At 33.1% G+C, this 13462-nt stretch overlaps 1 protein-coding gene across 1 annotated transcript in view; it reads right to left on the bottom strand.

The window, feature by feature from the left end:
* Positions 1-438: 438 nt before the first annotated feature.
* TMPRSS3 (transmembrane serine protease 3) overlaps positions 439-13462 on the bottom strand; it is an 89348-nt gene continuing 76324 nt past the window's right edge. The window contains exon 13 of the mRNA XM_074210328.1: positions 439-818. Coding sequence (XP_074066429.1) covers positions 801-818 — 18 coding nt within the window. The 3' untranslated portion in view covers positions 439-800. The remainder of the gene's footprint in view (positions 819-13462) is intronic.

Below are 13462 nucleotides of genomic sequence, written 5' to 3'. Positions count from 1 at the left end.
TCAGTGTGTACTTGTAAATGCTCTGTGTTTACCATATATTTTGTGTATAGAAAATAGATGTACGATATAAATTCATAACAGAGGGACCTTTAGTGGAAATGTAGGAGGGAAGGAGAGAGATCCTAGTCACCAGAAGCAGTAGAGGTTTTTTAGACTTTAATAACAAATGAGCACTAGGTTAAAAGTAATTTTTTTCCTTTTAATCTTGAGTTTCATTACTTGCATCATACAGAAAGAATTAAACTTTTGGTTTCTCAATGCCAGGAGATTTTTTATTAATTAATTTACATCAAGATTAAACAGTTTTTCTCTTCAGAGATAACTAGAAAAATTCAAAATAAAATTAGCAGCAATTAATTTTAATACATGAAAATGATTCATTAATAAACATGATTTTCACAAGTAAATATATCTTGAAAGAAGAAAGTTTTGGTATTGTCCTGGTTTCTGGTGCAGTTATTTAATCTTTCATTCCACACAGTTCTTCAAGTGATTACAAAATTCCTTTTAGCATAGTTTCTTCCATTTCTCCAAATGGAAAGTCAGTACATTTTGTGAGTTTTCCTGCTATTTATAATATGTAGAAATATTTGTTAAGTGTGATCTCTGTGCCAGGCACTATAGTCAATATCCAAAATATTTTTTACTTATGAAAAGAATAATCGTGGAGAGTAATGGAGGTCTTTGATCTTAATAAGAAGCTAAGTTCTATACATCAGCCCAAAGTAGAACAAGGTAGCTTTCTTGTCTGTGGAAATTCAAGGTGAGAAAAATAATCCTGTTGCTCATCTATGTAGTCTTCAAGTTTTTAGTTCCCTCTAAAAATAGAAACATCAATTAATCATTATAAACATTTAAATTCTTTCTATGCTAAGCAATTTTGACATTCTGTTTATGTGAATTTCTCCACTCACTATTATTGAAAAATAACTTCAAAGAATACAGCAGGATGTCCATGGTGTAGTTTATAAAAACATATTGTTAATTCTTGTAAAATATTTCCATAACATATTAATTTCATCTTGTTTGCAGTGGCATTCAAGGTAGCAGCTATATCTTTGAATATTCGAAAATATGCATGATTCCCATATCTTGAAGAAGATAACATGCAACTTTCATTAAATCCTTCCTATTGGCTATATAAATTCTTTCTATAAGCCTTCCAGGAATCCACATTGGCCAACTCAATATTTAACTCACTAGGAATTGTATTGATAATTAATTTAGTTATTCCATTCCACAAACATTTATTAAATAGAACATACATGAAACTATGATAGGCTCTGGGATTCTACTGCTAGAAATAACCTTGGCTCTGTTTTCACAAAATATACACTTTAATGGAGATCTGGTGGGAGATATAATAACTAAAAGATTATGACATAACTAAACACCAGGAACTACAGTATAAGGGGAACATAAGATGAATGTGAAGGAAAAGTCCTGGAAAAGACATTTCTGAGAAATATGAAGAGGGAGAAATGATTTTCACAATTAGGAAGCTGAGCAGTGAGCTCTCATCCACAATATCTTGTGAATAGATTTTAGAAAAATGCACTAGATCAAATCCTAATGGGGAAATCCAGAGAAAGTCCAATTCTAGACTTTTATCTCTAAGCAGCTAGTTAGAACAAAGGAAAGAGTACTGGGATTGGAGTCAGAAAGACCTGATTTCAAATTTGACCTCAGACATTTATTAACTGTGTGACCCTGGGAAAGTCACTTAACCAGTTTGCCTCAGTTTCCTCATCCATAGAATAAGCTGAAGGAAATAGCACACCTCTCTAGTGCCTTTTCCAAGAAAACCCCAAATAAGATCACAAAGAGTAGAAAATGACTGAAATAACTAGAAAACAACAATATTCCTCAAAATAGCTGACCCCTTCTTATATCCTATCTATTGCTGAAGACCATTGATTCCATCTTTGCAAGATCTCTTAAGGTCCCACTTCTTCTCTGACATTGCCAATCCTTTGATGGAGGTCTTCATCATGTCACACCTTGACAACTGCAATAGCCTGCTGATAAGCATACTTCAGGTTTTTCCTTCATTCTTTCCAATCTATCCTTCATTCAGATACAAAAGTGATTTTCCTAAATTGCAGATCTGACTAAATCATTCCTCTACTCAACAAACTCCAGTGACTCCTTAACATCTATGGATCTTTATTACATAGTCCTCTCTGACCTTTCCAGTCTTCTGCCACCTTGCTATCTACTGTGTATTCTTAAATCCTATATCACTGACCTCCTGACTCTGAGCATTTTATGTGACTATTTCACATGCCTATTCTCTCCCTCCTTATCTCAGCCTACTGGATTCCTTTAAGTCCCAACCAAAATATCATCAACAGGAACCCTTTCCTAACCCTGTTGGCTATAGAAATTCTAGTACCTTCCCTCTTTTAATTATTTCCTTTTTATCTTTTAGTTTGTAAATATTTGTTTGCTTATTGACTCCCCATTGTATTGTGTTTTCCTTAGTACAAATACTGTCTTTTGCCTTTTTTTGTATACCAGTGCTTAGCATAGGGTCTGGCACAATGTAGGTATTAATAAGTGATTATTGACTGACTGAGTTTTAATTAAGGGAAATAGAAGAGTGGAAGTGGAGCAGAAGCAGGCCACATTAGATCTAGAGAACTAATGCTAAGCACATATTTTCTCTCCCATCATTTTGTTCTTTATAAAGAGAGGGCAGCAAAAATGAGAATATGAAAGAGTAGAATGGAGGGATATATATACAATTAAATATCATAACAGAGAAAATATATAGAATGAACTTAGTCATAAAACTAAAGAGGACAGTAGAATGGATTAGAAATCTGAATCTAACAATATCTTGTTTATAAGAAACTCACTTAAGCATCTTGGAGAATTAAGATGAGGAACTGGAGCAAAATCTATAATGGTTCAGTTGAATTTTAGAAAGGCAGAGGAAGAAATCATAATCTCAGGCAAGGAAAACAATAGCACAGGCTCAATTAAAGTAGACAGATAGGAAAGCTATTTTTTTAACTGAAAGATTGCCTAGATAATGAATGAATATTTTTATCAAATATACATGCAGTAAATGATACAGCATCTAAATATTTTATAGGAAAGGTTAAATGGAAGACATATATCATAAAATTATAATAGGGAGGGGATGTAATATAATTCCTTAAGAACTAGATAAGTTGAACCAAAGAAAATAAATAAACAATTAAGAATATCAAAGCTGCTGAAAATTAGAGGGTGGAAAAGAAAAAAATGTGAATATTGCTCAACTGTGCATGATACTGTTCCAAAATTTGACCCCATATTAGGCAAGTTTACTGATACAACAGTTAGATTACTATCCCTGAAAACAGGAACAATTGAGTCCAGATCTCATCAGTCAGTAGCTGACTTTGTAATCTTAGACAAGCTACTTAAATTCTATCTGCATCAGTTTCCCTATATGAATTATTGGAATATTAATTTCAACTACCTCCCAGAGTTGTTTTAAGGATAAAAATTATATATTTGTAAAGTATTTTGTAAGTGTTAAAAATTGTATATAAATTCTAGAGGTATTGTAAAATCCTCATTAAACAATAAAGGCAGATATATGGAACATTTCATTTTGGCTCATAATATAATAAAAATAGACTGAAGAAATGATTAAAATTAATAGGAGATTAAATAACATATTCCTAAAGAAGGGATGGATTGAAGAACAAAACCATATAATTAATAGATAACCATTAAAATTAATGACAAGATTGAAAAGCATACCAGAATTTTTGAGATATAACAAGTAAACTAGAAGGGAAATTTTTCTCAACATTTTCTTCAATAAAAAGAGAAAAAGAACAAAACAATGGATTGGGCATGCAGCTAAAAGAATAAGAAACCAAAATTTCAAAACCTCATAATTAAGTGCCAAAAATAGAACTCCTAAAAGTCAAAGAAATTAATGAAACTGAAAGCAAATAACCTACTGAAATAGCAACTGTTTTTAAACAATATAATACAAAAATCATTAGCTAATGTGATTTTTAAGGAGAAAGAAGAAAAAAATGAATAGTAAAAAGATAATGGAAAAAGGTGAATTCACACCTATTTTAAAAGAAGTAAAGAAAAAGGTAAATTCATATCTAATTTAAAAGAAATAAAGAAAATTGTTTAAAATAATTTTATCCAATTATATTCAATAAAATTGACCTTAAAGAAAATGGATGAATATTTACAAAAGTGCAAAGTTCTCAGATTAACAAAACAAGAAACAAAGAATTTAAGTAATTCAGTCTTTGAGGGGAAAGTTAAATATGCCATAAACAAGTTCCCAAGAGAAAAACCAAACAAAATTCCAGAACAAATTGTATTTACAAGTAAATTACAAAAGTTTTGAAAAATAATTAATTTCAATTTATCAGAAAAACTTTCAAAAAGGATTTCTACCAAATTCCCTTTTTGCTACAAATATTGCCCTAATACCTTAACAGGAATTAATGGACAGAGAAAGAAAACTATAAAGCAATATACTAATGAATATTGTTACAAAATTTTTATATATAAAAAATATTTTAAGTGACTGCCATATCACAAATCTTATAACATACTGGTCAGGTTGAATTTTTGCCAGGAATATAAAATTTGCTCAATATTAGGAAAACTATAACTGTAGATGTTAATAATAAAAGCAAGAAAATAATAAAATTTAAGAAGTGCAGGAAAATCTTTTGACAATGTAAAATACTTGGTTCTATTAAAAACACTAGAAAACAGAAAAATAATAGATCTTTTCATTGTATAATACATGGTACTAGCTAAAACCTAAAGTTATCTTGTTTTTCTAATGGAGTTAGCTTTTAAAGTAAGATCAAGTATAAAGTAAGGATATTTAATATCTCTATTATTATTTAATATAGTGCTGGCTACACTGATTAGATAATAAAAAACAATGGATGGAATAACTATAGGCAAAGAGAAAACAAAATTTTCACTTTTGCAGAGAATAGGATAGTTGACTTGGAGAACCATTGAATCAATAAGAAATTAATTGAAACAGTTGAAACAACACATGATATAAAACAAACCTTCATTTTGATTATTCATATATAACTTTTAACAATCTGATATTTACTGTTGGGAGGAGAAAGGAGGAAAAAATATTTGGAACTCAAAATCTTAAAAAAGTAATGTTGAAAATTATCTTTACATATAATTGAGAAAAATAAAACTATTAACTAAAATAAACCCCCCCTCAAATCATAAATGTTTCTTTAGGTTAGCTGCAAAATACTTTAGGAAGAGATAGAAAGATTCCATTTAAAATAACTAATATAAAATATTTGAGAGCCTACCAGTCAAACCATTTACATGATTCCAACAGCTATAACCATGAGACACTTCATACAAATAAAAACAAATGAAAATAACTGGAGAAATATTAAATGATCATAGGTAGGTTGAGGAAAATAAAATAGTATTTTTTGCTAATTTGCCTATGATCATACAGACAGTAAATATGTAAGACCAGATCTGAAATCAAGAAGATGAGCACTATATAATTTCAGTTAGTATGCTAAACCAATTTAACTACTTAGGAAAAAACAATAGCAAATCAAGAATTTCAAGAGAAAGAAAAATGTTGAAAAGAGGGTGATGTAGCAAAGCCAAAGCAATACTACAAAGCAGTAATTATCAAAACAAGTTCAAAATCAAGAAACTGTCTGGGGAAAAAAGAGCAAACAAAAAAACATAATAAAAACATCATTGGTTTGGTTGGTTGGTTGGTTGGTTGGTTGGTTGTTTGGTTGGTTGGTTGGTTCTTGTCCTTCATTATTGAAGAAAATCAAAGTGACATCACTACACTTGAAACAAATTACAGTGTGTCCCACTGTGGCTGATCAGACCAATATGAGCTCAGAATGCTCTACTACAGGTTGTGCACAAATAGTTCTTGTGAACACCTGGGGTGGGTACTCCAAACTTATTTATGTCACATTTCTTTTGAGTTGCTTCAATTCTGCCTTCCTCACAGAGTGCAGCACCCTCATTGATGAGGGCATGCCATGTTGGGTAGACCTGTGCCAGTGTCTCCAAGGATGTACAATCAATTCTAAAGTTCTTCAATGAAACCTTCAAGGTGTCCTGGTATTGTTTCTTCTGACCCCTTGTGAGCACTTGCCCCATGTGAGTTCTTCATAAAATAGGTTTTTTTGGCAAGCAGATGTTTAGCATTCTAACAATATGTCCCAATCCTTTGTAGTTGCACTCTCTGTAGTAATGTTGGTTTGCTAGGCAGTTTAGCCCAAGAAGGGACCTCAGGGTCATCTTCAGAATCTTCCTAAGACAATTTAAATGGAATCAATTCAGTTTCCTGACATGGCACTGGTAAACTGTCCAGGTTTCACAGAAATATAGCAATGAGATCAACGCAATAGCTCTGTAGACCTTCAGTTTGGCAGCCAATTTAATACCTCTTCTCTCCATACTTTCTTTTGGAGCCTCCCAAATACTGAGCTAGTTCTGGCAATGTGTGAAACAACCTCATTGTCAATGTGTACCTCCTTGGAAAGGACACTGCCAAGGTAAGTGAACTTGTCCACAGAACTCAAAACTTCTCCATTTTCTGTAATTGATAGTTCCACAAATGGATGGTGTGGGACTGGCTGATGAAGTACCTGTGTTTTCTTGATGCTAATTGTTAGACTAAAATTAGTACAGGCAACAGAGAATTGATCCATACTTTGTTGCATCTCAACTTCAGAGGCTGCAATGAGCTACAAACAGAAGATCATGCACTAACATTCCCTCCACTTTGGTCTTGGCTTGTAACCTTTTCAAGTTGAAGAATTTGCCAACAGTGCAGTAGCTGACCTTGAGGTCATGTTCATCCTCATTGAAGGCATTTGATAACATGGTTGAAAATATAATGCTAAAAGTATGGGAGCAAGGATACATCCTTGATTTGCTCCATTGGTGACTGGGAAATTTCGAGAGCATTATCCACTATCTAGAACCTGGGTGTGCATGCTATCATGAAATTGTCATAAAATTCTGATGAACTTCTCTGGAAAACCAAATTTTGACATGATTTTCCATAAACCTTCACGACTGACTGTGTCAAAGGCCTTGGTCAGATCTACAAATGTTGTATATAAACCCTTGTTCTGTTCCAAGCATTTTTCCTTGAGTTGTCAGGCAGCAAACACCATATCAACTGTTCCTCTACCCTTTCTGAAGCCACATTGGCTAGCAAGGAGGTGACCAACTTCCAGGTGAAGAATCAATCTATTGAGAAGGACTTTGGCAAGAATTTTACAAGTAATGACTAAAAAAGTAATACCCTTGTGATTGTCACAGGACAGTCTATTCCCTTTACCTTTATAGAAATGGATGATGGAAGCATCCTTGAATTCTTGGGGAATAATTTCTTCATGCCACAGAATCTGGAAAATTTCAGTCAGTTTTTGGATGAGCAATGAACACCCCCCCCCATCTTGTAGATCTCATCTAGAATAGAATCAGCACCAGAAGCTTTGCCCTTTGAAAGGAGCCTAATGCCATTCAAAACCTTTTCTTCAGTTGAAACTTCAACTTGGGACTGATTGACTTCAGCTTGAGATAAACAATCAATGACTTCTGCCTTGATCGATGAACACTATGGAATTGTTCAGCCCATCTCTCTAGGATCAAGTTCCTATCATCAATCAATATGGATCCATCAGCACTTAGTAGTTGGGATGCACCATATGTCTTGGTCCATAAATAGCTTTCAGGGCATCATAAAAGCATTCTGATTTATTACTGTCTACATAAAATTGAATTTCATTTGCCTTCTTACTGAGCCAAAATTACTGTACCTCTCTAAGCTTCACTTCACTTCAACATTACTTTTAATGGAATTAAATGCTGCCTTATCAGAAATGGATGAACTATCTTGCTGGTAAACCCTGTGGAGTTCTCATTTTTCATTTTATAGCTTCTGTATTTCCCCATCATTTTCATCAAAGCAGTCTTGGTGTTTGCAAGTGTTCTGGCCTAGATGAGGAAATGCAGTGCTGTAAACCAGATCTCTGAAAGCTGTCCACTCCTTTTCTGCTCCACTGCTGCCAGCTGTATGTTGGCTCAATTTTCCCTCCAAATTAGCAACAAACTGTTACTGCTCAGAGTGAGGCTCTAATCTCTTGATATTAATTCATCTAGTATTCTTTTTGCCTTGGGACTACTGCTTTCATTGAATATGAAAATTTAGCTTAGAGAGGATGAGTATGTGATCAGTCCAGCACTCTGCACCACACATTGCCTTTGTCCCTCTCACATCCTGTCTGTCTCTTCTCCTTACAATCACCTAGTCAAATAGATGCCAATATTTGCTATGAGGATGCATCCAGGAAGTTTTATTGCATTTAGGTAGATAGAAGACAGTGAATGTGATGAGAAAGTCGTGAGATGCATAAGTCTTCAGTAGAAGGTGACCATTGCTGTTCCTGGTTGCAACTCTATTCCTCCCAAGGACTCCCTGCCATGTCTGGTAATCTGAGCCTACTTTAGCATTAAAGTCACCCAGAATTATAAGCTTGAAACTTTTGGTACATTGATGATAAGAGTCTCCAGGTCTTCATAAAATTTTTCTTTTACTTCATCAGTGTTTGTCATGGTGGGAGCATAGGCATTAATAATGGTGCCATAGAATCTTCCTAGAAGTGGCAATCTCATTTTCATGAGCCTTTCATTAACTCCCTTTGGTAAGAATTCAAGAATGCTGACTAAATCAGTTTTGATTGCAAAACCTACCCCAGCTTCTTGGCATTCCCTTTCACTGTGACCACTCCAGAAAAACATATATAACTGCTCTGACTCCAATAAGTTATTCGTCTTTATTGGAGCTTGTGTTATCTATGAATATACACACATTCCATGCACTGATGGTGAATGGAATCTTCTTTGAAGAAGTTTTTGTAGATTGTTTTGTGTCTTGACAGCACTGTAGAATTCCCTGTGGTAATCAGGTCAGGGATGGAAAAGCAGACAATTTTTAAGGCACCTTTTCTAGCCCCCTTCCTTGCATCAGGAGGTGAGCAGTGCTATCCTTTAAAGGGCTGCTCAGTCACCTGGGGGCTGCCAAATCCCACTGCTCTTTCAGTGGAGTAATGACCCTATGACCCTGAGCCACCTGCATGCAGAGTTGTGGCTACAGCTCTCACTCATAACCATTCCTCAGAGTCCTGTGATGACAGGCAAATGATGAAGCACAGGTGCAAATAAAAAGCTACCAGAGCAAGGAAGTTTAAGAATCAACTCAGAAGATGCAACAACATGAAAACAGTACAAGCAAAGTCTCAAAGAAAAATGTTAATTTGAGAGATACAGGAAATGCCCAACAAAAGTTTCTGGAAGAGTTAAAGAAAGACACAAGAGTAATAAAGGGGAAAATGGGAGAAAGTGATAATGATGCAGAAAAATTAAGAAAAGAGAATTAAAGCTTGGGAAAAGATACAAAAAAATTGAATAAAATAATATCATACAAAACAACTGGACTAGTGGTTAAAAAAAAACAAAAATTAACTGAAGAACAAATCTCCTTAAAAAATGCAATTGGTCAAATGGAAAAAAGCATAAAAGATCACTGATGAAAATAATTCCTTAACAATTAGAATTAAGTACATGAAGGTTAATGATTCAAGGGCAGCAAGGTGGTACAGTGGATAGAGCACTGGTATGGACTTAGGAGGATTTGAGTTCAAACCATGTTTCAGATGCTTAATAATTACTAGCTGTGTGACCTTGGACCAGTCACTTAACCCCATTGCCTTGCAAAAAAGATAAAAAAGAAAGTTAATGATTCCATGAGATTCCAAGAAACAATAAAACAAAGTTAAAAGAAAGAAAAAAAGAAGAAAATGTGAAATTTCTTGTCAGAACAACAACTAACCAAAAGATACAATGAAAAGATATCATGTAAAAATTATCAGCTTACCTGAAAATCATGATCAAAAAAGTAGTCTAGACATAATATTTCAAGAAATTATCAAGTAAAACTGTATTAATATCTTGGATCCAGAGGGTAAAATAGAAATTCAAAGAATCCACCAATCACCTTCTCAAAGAGAACCATGAAAATTCCCAGAAATAATTTAGTCAAATTTCAGAAATCCCAGAGTAAGGAGAAAATAGTGCAAGTATCCAGACAGGAACCATTCAAACATTGTGAAGTCACAGTCAAGGTCACATAAGATTTAGCCATTTCTATGTTAAAGGAGTGAAGGTCTTGGAATATGATATTCCAGAAGGCAAAGAAGCCACAACAACAACCAAGAATAGCCTTCTCAGTAAACTGTGAATAATTCTCTAGGGGAAAATGGATATTTAATGAAATAGAAGACTTTCAATTATCCTTGATGAAAGGACTATATCTGAGTAGAGAATCTGACAATCAAACATTAGAATCAAGAGGAGCATAAAAAAGGTACACATGAAAGAATTATCATGATATTCAATAAAGTTAAATTTTTTTACATTCCTATTTGAGAAGTTGATACATGTAATTGTTAAAAACTTCATCATCCTTAGGTCAGTTAGAAACAGTCTATATAGACATAGGGCATAAATGTGAGACAATTTATGTTTGAATGCTTTTTCCTTTAATGAAGATGTAAGAAAGAAGAAATGCACTATGAAAAGGGAAAAGGGAGAGGCAGAATAGGGAAAAATTTTCTCTCACAAGGGAGGAAAATTTACAGTGGAGAAGAAAAAGTGAGGTGGGCAATTCATTAACCTCACTCCTATCATTATTGTTTTAAAGGAGGAGGAATATATAGACATACTTAGTTGAGTATAAAAATCTATCTTACTTAACAGGGAAATATAAGAGAGAGAGAGAGAGAGAGAGAGAGAGAGAGAGAGAGAGAGAGAGAGAGACAGAGAGAGAGAGACAGAGAGAGAGAGACAGAGAGAGAGAGACAGAGAGAGACAGAGAGAGACAGAGGCAGACAGACAGGCAAAGAGAGAGAAAGAGAGAGATGAAGAGAATGAAAAGGAGGAGGAGGAAAGAAGAAGAAGAAGAAGAAGAAGAAGAAGAAGAAGAAAGAAAGAAAGAAAGAAAGAAAGAAAGAAAGAAAGAAAGAAAGAAAGAAAGAAAGAAAAAAAGAAAGAAAGAAAGAAAGAAAAGAAAGAAAGAAAGAAAAGAAAGAAAGATAGATGGAGGAAATACAAAGTTAGTATTCTTGACCCTAAATGAGAATGAGATAAACTCACCCATAAAATAGAAGCAGATATCATAAAGGATTAGAAAGTAGTATCAAATAATATATTGTTTACAATAGATATATTTAAAACAGAAAAACACATACATAATTAAAATAAATGGCTATGGCAGAATCTATTGTGCTTCAGTTAAAAAAAAAGTAGGAGTAGCAACAAAAATAGACCCAATTAAAAGAGAAATTCAGTGAAACTACACTTTTCCAAAATGTAATCACAGAAAATGAAATTATATATAATTTCTCTAAAAAGTCCTCATTCCTCAACTATATAGGGAGCTGAATAAAATTTATAAAAATAAGAACCATTCCCTGACTTATATAAATGCTCAATGGATATTAATAGAAAGTTTTCAAAAGAAGATATTAGGTTATTTATAGTCACATGAAAAAATGCTCTAAATCAATATAAATTAGAGAAAAATAAATTTAAAAGATTTCTCAGGTACCATCTCACACCTATAAGAAATGACAAATGCTAGAAGGAATAAGAGAAAAATAGTTACACTAATAAATTATTGCTGGAGTTGTCACCTGATCCATCCATTCCAGAGAACAATTTGGAACTAGGTGAAAGGGCTGATGAAACTGTTCAAATCCTGTAACCAGTAATTCCATTATTAGGTTTATACTTTAAATTAAATTAAAAAACCTGTATGTATAAAAATATTAATATCATAGTTCTTTTGTGGTGGCAAGGAAATGGAAATTGAGGGAATTCTCATCAATTAAGGATTGACTAAACAAGTTGTAGCATATGATTTTGATGGAAAGAATTAAGAAATAAAATGAAAGATTGTTTCAGAAAAGCATGACAAGACCCACATGAACTAATGCAAAATGAAGTAAGCAGAACCAGGAGATCATTGTACCCAGTCATAGCTATATTGTAATGATAATCAATTGTGAATGATTTGACTTTTCTCACCAATATAATGAACTAAAACAATTCCAAAAGTCTCAATATGAGAAAATGCTATCCACATTCAGAGAGAGAATTTATGAACTCTGAATGCATATAGAATTATATCCTCATTTTATTCTTCTTGATTTTTGTAATATGATTTATATTAATATAAAATTTGATTGGTGTCACATGTATTATTGATTTCATTTAGTTTGCTTTCCTGAGGGGTGGGTGTTGGATGGCAGGAAGAGTGAGAATCTGAAACTCAAAAGAAATTTTAATGAAATAAATTCAAATTTCAAAAACAAAAAGATTTGAAGCAAATGTAATGAAAAACTTCCCTTATTATTATTGCCATTCTAATGTAGAATTATTGAACCATCTTGGGTGATAGTTCCTCTTCATTATAAATTTGTGAATTTACAAAGGAAAGATTAGAGGATCATTTTTCAGGTATATGGAGAAAGTATTCATGTTAAGGTATATAATGGACTATTTGACTTCTGAGATCTCTTTCAATTCTGAAATTCTAAGATATCCTACACAGAGTTAGAAACATGGGTTTAAAGTTCCTGGAGTCTGCACACAGACGTATGTATATGTGAGGATTACTTGTAAGCATTATTGAAGTTACTGGGAGTAGAATAGATCAGGCAGAGAATATAGTGAAATAAAGGTAGAAGGCCATAGGAAGAAACTTTAAGGAATAATCACACTTAAGGAAAAAAAGAATATTAGAAACCATTAAAAAGGAGGAGACTTGGAAATCTAATCTATAAATAGATTGTTCTAAAATAAATAAAAGTCATTTGATTTAGTGATAAAGAGGTAAATAATGATTCATTAGATGGAGGGAATAGAAGCCATATTTCATGAGTTGAAGTATAAATGATGGAGAAGTAGATGTAGTAAGTAAAGATTGCTCCTTCTCAAAGTTTGACAGTGAAAGAGGAAAAAGATAGAGGGAATGGCAGAATTAGAGTAAGGTTTTGTTGTAGTTGTTTTTGCTGTTATTAACACCAAACTATGAAGGGTCTAGAAAAAAAAAGGAGAAACTGAAAATGTCTGAGGGGATGGGAGGGATGATTTAATGAGCAATGTTACAGCATAGAATGAAAAGGCTCTCTGGATATGTGTTTGTGCTTAATTTTTAGTATTAATGGAAAAAGAGTCCCTGTTTTCCATATAAACTGAAATGTATCTTCATACTACATTGTAGACTACATATTTGATAAATAACATCACTTTATTCAAATATTTTTGCTATCTTTTAAAGTAGCATAGCCTCATAGATTTTAAAATGGAAGGACTCTTAAAGGAA

Source organism: Macrotis lagotis, chromosome 1 (assembly GCF_037893015.1).
Source record: "Macrotis lagotis isolate mMagLag1 chromosome 1, bilby.v1.9.chrom.fasta, whole genome shotgun sequence".
In the NCBI taxonomy this organism is placed as follows: Eukaryota; Metazoa; Chordata; class Mammalia; order Peramelemorphia; family Peramelidae; genus Macrotis; species Macrotis lagotis.
Note: the sequence above shows the minus strand (reverse complement) of the source record. Positions and strands in the feature narration are given on the sequence as shown.